This window comes from Leguminivora glycinivorella, chromosome 3 (genome assembly GCF_023078275.1).
Source record: "Leguminivora glycinivorella isolate SPB_JAAS2020 chromosome 3, LegGlyc_1.1, whole genome shotgun sequence".
Classification (NCBI taxonomy): Eukaryota; Metazoa; Arthropoda; class Insecta; order Lepidoptera; family Tortricidae; genus Leguminivora; species Leguminivora glycinivorella.
The window spans coordinates 11,911,470-11,923,633 of record NC_062973.1 but is presented as its reverse complement, the minus strand read 5'-3'; the positions used below and the strand labels follow the sequence as shown (position 1 = coordinate 11,923,633).

The 12,164-nt window shown below is 35.9% G+C and overlaps 1 protein-coding gene across 1 annotated transcript; it reads left to right on the top strand.

Annotated features, from left to right (window-relative positions):
* The first annotated feature begins 4,621 nt into the window (after positions 1 to 4,621).
* LOC125224772 lies at positions 4,622 to 6,974 on the top strand. The gene has a single exon (XM_048128224.1). It carries the CDS (start codon positions 5,183 to 5,185, stop codon positions 6,944 to 6,946), a length of 1,764 nt encoding a protein of 587 aa, XP_047984181.1. The 5' UTR covers positions 4,622 to 5,182; the 3' UTR covers positions 6,947 to 6,974.
* Positions 6,975 to 12,164: the final 5,190 nt, after the last annotated feature.

Genomic DNA, 12,164 nt, shown 5'->3' with positions numbered 1-12,164 from the left:
GTCACTCTCCATCCCTTCAACTATCTCCATTTAAAAAACATGTCAATCCGTCGCTCCGTTTGGCCGTGAAAGACGGACAAACAAATAAACAAACACACGTTATCTGTGGTGAAACAACGAATTCTTCCACTTCAGATTATAGAGTAACCAGCTTTTCCCATTTATAATAAACTAGGTTTTGACCGCGGCTTCGCTCGCGTAAGAAAGAGACAAAAGGTAGCCTATGTCACTCTCCATCCCTTCAACTAAATTCCCTTAAATAATAACGTCAATTCGTCGCTCCGGTTTTGCCGTGAACGACGGACAAACAAACAGACACACACCCTTTCTTATTTGTAATTTTAGTATGGATTTGACATTATTATTTATGAAATAAAACTATGGAAACGGATTAAATCGCGTATAATGAATTTAAAATACATCCCATAGTTTCCCATAGTTTCCATAGTTTTATTTCATGAGTAACTATCGCGGTAACCGAAGACAATATTATTATTATTTATATTTAAATAATTATATACGTATAGCCTAATTTCGTCGGTAACAGCGTGTTATGTAATGGCGTCGTTGGTGAACAGTCGCCTGTCACGCCGTGAAACTGCGTTCGAATCCCGGGATTCTATAAACTTTTTGTATTTTTTTTTTGGATATAAATTTCGTATTTTTTATTGACCGAGCAAGAATGGAAAGCCGAAGGTATCAATTTTATCTTAGAGAACATATTGATTTTTTTATTGTCATTTTGATTTTCTATTTATTAAGTTGAGATATAAAACACAACTTTTGATACCCTCGCTAAATATAATATATTCTCGAAATTACTCCTTAGATAAAAAAAGTCCACTTGAGTTTTTAAAGCACTACGATACTCAGTTAACTATTGCATTTTCATTTACTAATTTAAGATTTCAAAAGCGATTTGAATACCCTTGCTCCATCGAAAATAAACAATTAGAAAAAAAATCATTCGAATCGTTCTTTAGAAACTAAAATTTATCTATACTTTTTGGAATTTTTTAAAATATCAGATTAGGATAAATTAAAAAAAAAAAGAGAAAAAGTCCTGGATTCGAACCCAGTACTTCCATGCAAATCATGCGATAACACGTATTTACCGCAAGGCTATTTAAACAAGCTGTCGCCGCGTGAAATTATCGACTAGAAGGAATACAAAAACACTGTTTGTATGTGTGAGTGGTACTTAAAAATAGTGTAAAATAGTAAATTTATCTACATTAAGGGGATTAAAGTTACAATGAGAAGTTGAATGTTTGTTGTAATAAGTCAATTTTAATATTAAATGTTCGCGAAGCATAATTGAAAGTATATAAATGCCTGTACGACTCCACAAAAAAAATAAGACCGGTAATTTGCAGATTAACGCCATCTAACGCAGCCTGAGCTTCGGGTAACCTAGGCGAGCCACCTTAATAAAGCAGGGTGTCCACTTTCTGGAAAGTCAGGGAAAAGTCAGGGAAGCTCATAGTGGTCATGGAAAGTCAGGGAAATGATTTGGAGGCCAGGGAAAAACTTGGCACCAAGAAGAAATACAAAAAGTATTTAAAAAATAATACGATTTCTTGGGTTGACCACATCCATGACAGCAAAGATCGATTCCCAGTAGTGATTTAAAGGAAACTTAAAATTGTCAGTCTAAAGAGACTTTTCATTACAAGTATATTACCTGGCCTCCATCCCAGTGATTGCTAATGAGAGATATCTTCATGCTCTAGCTGACCTTAATTTATCCGGGCCAAAATCGTAAATGCGGAAAAATCCAGATTTTTTTTACATTGCGTGCCCTACCCACATTCCAAAATGGCGAAGGGGGTCGGGAATAAATTCAGTTATTGTGATTCAGATTAACTGGAAAGTTGCACCACAATGTCACCATATACAACATTCATAATTTGCTTTTGCTAGGGCGATGTGAAAACGACAAAGACAAAGTTACGTCGCTGACCAAATTCTAAGTAAGTATCTATCCGACAATCCGAAGCGGAGTTCCTCATAAAGCCAATGGCGCAAAACGTCACATAGAGGCGCAATTTTGTATGAGTCGAAGGAGCATAGGAGGATAAAATAAGCGTGACGATGAGAGAACTTCAAAACACTTGGAAACCTAAAGGCATGCATGTAGTGGCAAAACACCTAAATGGGCATCCCGACACTGACAACAAAGAAAAAATTTCGCGCTCGCCTTCGCTCGCATTTACTATTTTCCATTTCATAAATTTTTATTCCCTTTATTTTTCTTGAAAGTTTCATGAAATTTAAGATTTTTTGGAAAGTTTCCGCAACTTGCACATAACTCGCTGTGCTCGCGATGTTTTTTTCTAGCGTAGATTAGCCAAGGTTGCCGAAACTCAAACTCGCTCTACCCTGATAGACTGCACGGGCCGGCACTGGTATAGCCAAAAGTAAATGGCGATAACTACCAACTACAGATTTCGTTAATGTTAGTTTTATAAAACCAGAAATTAAAGTTGGATAATTAACATAAAGATAAAGAATCCGTGGGTATAAAAGTATGAACTGCCTTGCAAATTTTAATATTTCGTACTTTAGAAAACAAACATATTCCAGAAAAAAAAATTCTGTGACAGACGGACAGACAGACGCACGAGTGATCCTATAAGGATTCCGTTTTTCCTTTTTGAGGTACGGTAAAAACATATTTTTTTTAGGTTTTTTTTTTTTCCAAGACAAAAAATACCGTTTTTTTGCAACTCTAAGCAAAAGTGGTAAAAATTCAAATTTGGATTCTTTAGCATCAGGTGTTTCGGCTTTACCTTGATTTTTTAAAGTCAGTCAGTCACTCAGGACTTTGCCTTTTATGTATGTAGATAACATGAAAATAGTGCATGATATCAAAAAACATATGACCTTTCTTCTTGGGAATTTCGTGAGCATTATTTCTTTCATTGACAACTTTTTTCTAAAATGTATACTTTCCCCAAAAATTAAAAAAAAACTAAATTTTGGGACATATTTTAGGGTAAAACGGGGGGTTGCGTCAGGTGGGGGGAGGGGACGCTAGTGTGCGCAAAGCACCTTACGCTAAGGTATCAAACCGCATTTATTTTTATTTGGTTTATTTAATGTATCAAACCGCATTTTTTTTTAAACAGTTTGACCGAATCATAACCCCGGACGCAAAAACGACGGGGTGTTATAAGTTTGACGGGTGTGTCTGCCTGTGGCATCGTAGCTCCCGAACGGATGAACCGATTTAGAGTTAGTGTTTTTGTCTGCAAGCCGAGTTAGTCGGGAGTGTTCTTAGCCATGTTTCATGAAAATCGGTCCACTATGTCGCGGTCGGGGGTTTTTTCAAAATTTTAATTTTGTGGTTAGGAAAACAAAAATACCGGCCAAGAGCGTGTCGGGCCACGCTCAGTGTAGGGTTTCGTAGTTTTCCATATTTTTCTCAAAAACTACGAACCTATCAAGTTCAAAACAATTTTCCTAGAAAGTATTTATAAAGTTTACTTTTGTGATTTTTTTCATAAAACATAAGGTACTGAACAATCATGGAAGTTAAGAAAAAAAAGTTTTTAATTTTCACTAAATGTAAAAAGTATTTATAAATCTTGAATTCTACTTCTACATTTCAAGCGTATTGCAGAATAGATTTTCATGGTTTTTTAGTTAACAAATAAAATAGGGTTCAATTATGGAAGTTCTCCAGTAATGGATCCCCCATTATGGACAGTGAAATAAGTTTAAAATTTTACTTTTAAAGCCAACTGATACGCAATGAGTCAATTTTTACACCATAAATACAATTAGTTTGGGTTATTTTAACATAGGATTGTTTCTTGTAAATTTTGGTTTTTAAATTGTTCCTTGTCCATCGAGGTAAGTTTTTCGGGTCCAGTAATGGACACTTGCAAAATAACATCATTTCTTTATATCTTTGGAAAAAACTAGTATGTTTTATTACCTTATCTCATGCTTAATGCAGTAAGTAAAACGCATTCAAGATTACCGTGCGTTATTTTTTTATTATTTTATACATGAACTCATCTCTTAGCAACATTACTAAGAATTCGTCTTGATATTTTTTTCAGTAAACTGGTGAATTTTATCTTGTCTCCAAATCCTTCAGAAATAACCGAATTAATTGAAACTTCAAAATTAAACAGCTCTACAACTCTAGTTTATGGTACATAGCCGTCAGTTTTTAGAAACGTATTTTAGATACTTATTTTTAAGAATTTGTGTTTTTTTGTCCATAATGGCATCACCGTCCATTATGGGGTATTTTACCTTATGGTTCAAAAGTTAGAGGGGGGGGGGGACGCACTTTTTTTCCTTTAGGAGCGATTATTTCCGAAACTATTAATATTATCAAAAAACGATATTAGTAAACCCTTATTCATTTTTTAATACCTATCCAACGATATATCACACGTTGGGGTTGGAATGAAAAAAATATCAGCCCCCACTTTACATGTAGGGGGAGTGCCCTAACGAAACATTTTTTTCCACTTTTTATTTTTTCACTTTGTTGGCGTGATTATATTGGTACCAAATTTCAGCTTTCTAGTCCTAACGGTTACTGAGATTATCCGCGGACGGACGGACGGACGGACGGACAGACAGACATGGCGAAACTATAAGGGTTCCTAGTTGACTACGGAACCCTAAAAATAACTAGATACACGACTGGTGCTGCCGTAATTTAAAAACATTGCTTAAAACATTTCACAGAAAATGTCTCATCTGACTATTTCGTATGCTGGGGTAACCCAAGTGCCAATTTTCAAGAATTTGAGACGAATTGTTTATTGGTAGGTACAAGTATTATTTATTCGTATTTAATACTAGGTACTAAACTATACAGTTCCGTACAATACATTACCAGGCAAACCAATTGCAGCGGCAACAATTAGTTCCCTAGCTGTGTAATTAAATTTATTTATCAGTATCTCGGATCAAGAAATGGCGCTAAGTGATTTTACCCACGTTGTGAATATTAGTATATTGTCAGTTACATCAGAAATCTGGCCGGTAACGGGTGATTGATGTTTTTATTGATGGTAATTAAATTACTTCCATCAACTTTGCTTTACAGAATGTGTCTGTCCATATATATATTATTAAAACTAATGTACCGTGATGCCCGCGATAAGTTCCGTGCATAACATTTGATGCCGCAGTCACATTAACCTCGGTCATCATGCCAATCGATGGCGAGCTCTACAACGACTTAATTTTATTTAATAATAATTTTACCGCGGCCCAAAACTTAGCTATCAGCGCGGCAAAAGTAGCCCTAAACAATTTTGAATGGAGATATGTAACCATGGTTTATCACAACACCTCCATACTTCTCGGCTTGACAGCTTTCATGCAAATTTATCGTAAAAGTGTGGTCGTCGGAAAAGGGACATTTCTCCATGGCGAAGAAACATCTGCAGACAGAATCAGGCAGTTTGTGCTATTCGGAACAGACTTAGTTGATTTAACGAACATACTGGACTGGATGCGGCTAAGGGAATTCGACAACACCGGAAAATTCATTGTCATTTGCCATAACTGTGACAAGCGACAAGCCATAGGCATATTTTGGAATCATAAGATCTTAAATGTGGTTCTTATCAATGATAGCTCTGGGACCAGCAGTATAGGTGGCTTCACATATTCTGTTTATGATGACGAGAACTGTTTGATAAGTCCACCTGAACCACTTCAAAATTCCTGCATTCATAATTCTTGCAAAGTGTATCCTTTGAAACTCAGAAATTTTCACAAATGCCAGCTAATAGTGTCCACGTTTGAACAGGTCCCATTTATGTCTCTGAAGACTGGAATCCCGAAAGGCGCTGACGGCGACCTTTTACTTATCATCGCTGAATCTTTGAACGCCACATTAAAGGTGATGACCCCGCACCGAGGCGCTGGCTGGGGCCAGCTGGACAAGGATGGAAATTGGCTTGGATCTTTGGCAGATGTTTATTATGATCTCGCTAATTTATCCATGACGTCAGCGGCAATAACTCTATCAAGATTTAAGGCGTTTCATATGTCGACAGATTACCGTTCGATAAACATGGCATGGGTCACTCATCCCGCAATACCACTTCCAGGTTGGCAAAAACTTCTCCGTCCATTTCAATTGAAAGCCAGGATAACTTTAGCTGTTACTTTTCTGCTCATTATATTAGTCGGCGCTTTCGTCAAAAGCAGTTTGTGGGAGAAATTGAGCAAACGATTTACATCGGCGCGGCCTCAAACCTGTGTCCTGTTTTATTCTTGGACTATTTTCATGGGAATGCCAGCGACGTCTATACCATCCAAGCCGGTATTTCTGACCATATTCCTCTTATGGATATTCTACTGTTTTATGATACGGACCTTTTACCAGACTTCACTTATACACGCCATGAAAGATAACTCGAACTATCCAGAGTTTGAAAATCTTGAAGACATTTTAAATTCCGGTTATCCTTTAGGTGGCGTACCGGCTCTTAAGGATTACTATCTCGATAACCCTGAAGTGTATAACTCTTGGAAACCCATCAACAGTACTGAGATCAATAACACTATGGTTAGTTTATCGAAGGGTATGAAGTACGTTTTGGCGATGAATAAGGTTACCGCCCAGAGCTTTATTTTAAAGCATTACGGTGAGGTACATATTGTTTCTCAGATCATTGCGACGAGTCCAACAGTTTTGTTTTTTAAAAAATTCTCTCCTATGGCGGAGTCTCTGAATCTTGTTCTAGCCCGATTGGTAGAAGCTGGTTTTACTGAGAAATTGTATAAAAATCACGCCAGTGTACACGCAGTGAAGAAGGGTGATAGTGCGGCAGCAATGAATATTGAACAGTACATGGGGTGCTATGTTGTGTTGGCCGCCGGGTGGATTGTATCGCTATTAGTATTTATCTGTGAGGTATATTGTTATAAATGCCGTCTCAGTCTACAACATATTTGTTAAACTTTGCTTAAATAAATACTTAAATAGGTTTATTGTTTTATATTTAATAGTGTCAAATACGAATTGTTGTTACCCCATTAACCCCATGTTGGTACCTCAAATGATATTATGCAAATAAATGGCTACTATTAAAATGATCACCAAAAAAGTTTGGGGTATCAAAATCAAAACTTTGAGCTTTGCAACCAAAATAAGTAGGTAACCTGTTATTGTGATTTTAAATTTATTTAGTTAAAATTAATTAATATCCGTTTCCATAGTTTTATTTCATGAGTAACTATCGCGCTAACCGATGGTAAATACTTTATTTTTAGGCTTAGTTTTATTATTATGCAAAATAAAACCATTTAATTCTTAAACCGGTGACGGGTTAAAAATTTCACTACCCCCTTTCTTCCCGTGGGTGTCGTAGAAGTCAACTGTGGGATATGGGTTAAATGAGGAGGCACACTCAAAGGTTATGATAGATGGCGCCACCTTATTAGTCCATTGCACAGATAAAGAACTTCATACGTGAGAGCGAGATGATATTTATTTTCTCTCTCTCACATATGAATGACAGTGACATGAGCATACATCGGGGTTTCCGGAGCGGGAACGTTTGACATTAGCCAAAGAGTAGGTATTTACTTAAAAACAGATCGTACTTTAGCAGGTTTCTACCGAATGAATAATTGATTGAAAAATAAATAAAGATTAATCATACATATAGGTATACATATTTTATAATGGCCATTCATTATCAACCTCTTCAGTTAAGTCTATTCATTTATAAATAAGAAAATGTTTCATAGTTTATTCTGAAAATCGTGTCAACTACTAAATTTACAGCAGGTAATTAATTAAAGTTATTTTTATTGTTATCTTATAAGCAGAGATCGGATTTTCGTGCGTCATCTCATACTATAAAAGTCATTAAAATGACGTAAGTCACTAAGAATGTCGCAAATCCGTCCGATCTCTGCTTAAAAGTTATAAGACTTACGGAAATTAAAATAAAACTTTGTCACAGATTGTATACAACTCGCAGAGAGGTAATTATTCATTAGGCATAATATGATATTTTCTTAGACTAACATATCTGTTTATCTCTACTCTTTCTCAAATCATTCCCGCTCCGAAAACCCCGACGTATGGTCACATGAGGCACTTGCACAAGCGCCGCCTGGCGGGAAAATGTCACTGTGCCTCCTCATTGTGGCATTTGTGGCGTAGGCGAGAGGCTGGCAACCTGTCACTGCAGTGTCTCAATTTCGTTTTTTGACGTGATAACGTCTAATAACTCGTTACTACGGGCTGCATGCACGAAAAAGAAGACGTCATTGTCCCGTTCCGCAAAGCGAGAGCGCGGCACGAACGAGAGAGAAGCGTGATCGGCTCGAGCGATCGGCTCAGTTTGGTTCGCGCTGCGCTGCATCTATTCCCTTCCACTCGATTAGCCTAGCGCAAAAGATACACGTGAACTGTTTTCGTCAAATTTAATGTTTATAAAGTGAAGTGAACATAGTGTTGTAAGTCATGTGAAGGTGGTTTATGTATGGACCATTTTGGTGTGTGGTGCCTAGGCAGAATAAAAAGATGGCTTCCAATATGAACGTGTTCTCATTTAATAAGTTAAATAAAAAGAAAATTAATTATTTAAATTTTATTTATACCACGACTTTTTGACAGAACATATACCGTCAGAACTCACCATAGATTTAGAATTATTAACTAGATTGTGTAGTTAGGTCAAAAAGTGTGTCCACATAAGAGGTTATTGTTTGGGCTGATGTCCCTCTCGCACTTACTGACAATGTCAACATTATTCAGTGACGTCATCACTGTCATACCTTGGGGATACTAGTCAATTTTCAAAGTTACTACCAAATCTACTAATACCCATTTGAACGTATTTTTGACTTGACAACGTCTAATAACTCGTTGCTAAGGGCTGCATGCACAATAGGGTTGCCTATGAATTAAAACGATTTAATACTCAGATAAAATGCTATTATATTCAAGTCTTGGGTACTTTCTAGGTATATACATGTACAGTATTTATATATTATTGTTGAAATCCCAACATCACAAGCCTTATTGAACTTTTCCGTGGGACTTAAGCAATAGTAGATCTGTGTAATATTGTCCTATTTTATTCATGATGTTTATTTAACTAAGCTAAATATTTGAGCATTAATAAGCCATTCACTTTAAAAGGCTTAAAAAAACTCGCGACGTAAAGTAACAATAGAAAGTGGGAACGTGAGTTCCGTGAAAACGCGCCGCGCGCCACCCCTGCGCCAGCATGTACTTTGTAGCGCGGCGATAGAATCGCGGAGTGAGCCGCCCCGTCTATACTACTGTAATGTTTGACGTTATCACGTCAAACTACCGTCCGTAAACCGACTTTACAGACAACATTGAGGTATATGTACTACGTACTAGAGGCGACGTTGCTAAGAGAATTTTTACACAACGCACTGCGGTCCACTGGACCGCAACGTTGTCAGTCCTTACCGGGTCCTTGCGGTGCAGTGACGTGCCGTGATGCATTTACTTTCCACGTGAATAATGCCTTCTTGTGTGTTTAAAAATTGTACTAATCACTCGAGGAAATCAAATAAAAGCCAAGGTGTGACATTTCATCGGTAAATTAAACAAAAAACTCGTCTATAATATTTTAAGATTGAATATTCTACAAACTCGCGAGCGGGCGCGACACTGCCGCCATTTTGGTGACGCAATCATAGACTATAAAAAGTTAACCGCGCAGATGTGCCATTTACACTGTTCCTACTACATATGTAATGTGTTTCATCTCTAATAGAGTTGCGAAATATAAATATTTCTATTTGGAAAATTAATAAGTAACTACTTACTATTTCATTAATTATGTTACTAAAATATTAAAAAAAAAATATTTTTTTAATATATATATATATTTATATTTAATAGTTTTTGAGTAAAATTGTATTTTTAGCACGCTCACTTTTTGCAATTTTCTTCGGCCTGGTCATGAAAAAATGGAACAATTTATACGCTTTGTCCAAAAAAATCGTGCTGAGGAAACTTGGTTACCAACTGACCGTGACCACACATATATATGTTCATTGTGTATTTTAAAGAAGAAGATAAATACAGCACATTTATTTTGTATTAATTTGTATTGTTTAAGTTGTAAATAAATAAATAAGTTTGACTAGAATATCCGTATTTAACTATAATGTAAAATTCCCGTTAGGCAGAATATAATAATGTGTCACATCTGGTGGTAGACTCTACGCGTAAATAACCGCTCCCCGCACCCCGCGCATTTGTCAGCATGTGCAGTGTTTTTGCTTGGCAACGTCGCCTCTAGTACGTAGTACATATACCTCAATGACAGACAACCAAATTTTTTTGAACCCCTTTTTGCCAAAAGTGGCACTGAAACTTGAGTAGGTAGTTCAAGTGCTCTGCCTCTATGGAATTAAGGTATCTGTACACTATTACGGGATAGTAAAATGTGGTACATTATTCCGGGACACTTTGGTTTTTGTCGTAAAATAAGGAAACTATCAGTAAAATCTTAAGTTAATGCAGTATTTAATTAACTATAGATCAAACAGAACCGAAAAAGTCGATTTTCGGATATTTATCTTATCTTTTGAAGCCATGAGGTACCTCCAAACGCGTCAGTCGCAACCACGCAGTGGTTTCTATGGGCGTGTTTGACGGTGAGCTTAACGCGGCAGCGGAACTTCGTAAGGGTTTGCTGTGATGATGGTAAGTTTATTGATATTAAATTTGTATCATAATTGTCTTATAGTTATTAAAAGACATTTATATCATCTTTTCAAGTTAATTTAAAACATAATTTTATTAAAATACCCGCTCCCGGAATAATGTACACCATTTTGACGAGGTGTACATAATTGCGGGAGTATCACGGAATAACGGAAACACAGTCCGTAATGTTTTTGTGTCCTATTACTATTTGCGGTTAAGTATATTTATATATTTGATGTAAATACATTAAGTAAAGATTGCAGATTATAGTGACATAATTACGGTACATATATTTTTTAGATTTTAATCTCATAATTGAATACGAAATGTATACTCATTGAGTAATACGTGCGAAATATTGGACTGTGGCATCAACATTAAATTTGTTTTATTTCATAAAATTAAAGCACAAAGTTTATTTATTTCAATGTTTTGAGTATAATTGTTATATAATCTTCCAATATACTAAGAAAAAAATCTTGTTTATCTTTTAATATAGCCTTTTTTTAACTGCCGTAATTAAGTACACGACTTTATATGAGTGTATCTTATTCCGGTATACTTATATAAAGTATATTAAAATATATAAACTCATAAAATAAGGTACATAGACCCGGATATTATGTTTTTAAACTTCCTTAGTTAGCTAAAAATCTTTATACCGCATATTGGTTTGTCCGTCAGTCAGTCTGTCCGTCTACGATTTAGCTCAATCATCATTAGTACTAGAAAGCTAAAATTTACATGAGGACAATACATAATAGGATAGACATATATAAATATAAAATAGTACCTATTTAAACCGATTTCATCAAACATGGCTAAGAAGAACACTCTCGATTAATTCAGCTCTTTCAAATGAAAAAAAGCTAATCAAAATCGGTTCATCCATTCGAAAGCGATGCCTTAGACAGACAGACAGACAGTGAAACTTATAACACCCTGTCGTCTGTCGTCGTTCGATACACGTGCGAAAAGGAAATTCGTAACTCGTGTCGATTTAAAACACTCCCTTCGGTCGTGTTTTAATTTATCGCCACTCGTTTCGAACTTGCTCTTTTTCGCACTTGTATCGAAATGTACTATATGTAAACAATATTTTTAATTCGTTTCTTTACATTATGCTTCAACAAAGTGGACTTTAAAGATATCCCGTAATAATGTACAACGACTTCCGGAATTAAAGCCATACCAAAATTGTATCCCGGAATAATGGGCAAACTAAGGGTTTAGTAAAACAACGGTAATTTCTATATTTTAGAAGTTACGATGCAAAATAGTGTCTTAAATCGATCGTAGAAGACTTATCCTCAAAATAAAATAGTTAACACGACTAGAAACTTCGCATTTTTGTTTCAATCCTCACTTAAAGTAGGAAACGTCTTAAGTTCCCGTAATATGGTACAGTTACCTTATATGCGTAATTATATGTAGGTAAAAATTAAGTACAAGTTTTAGTTCAGAAAGT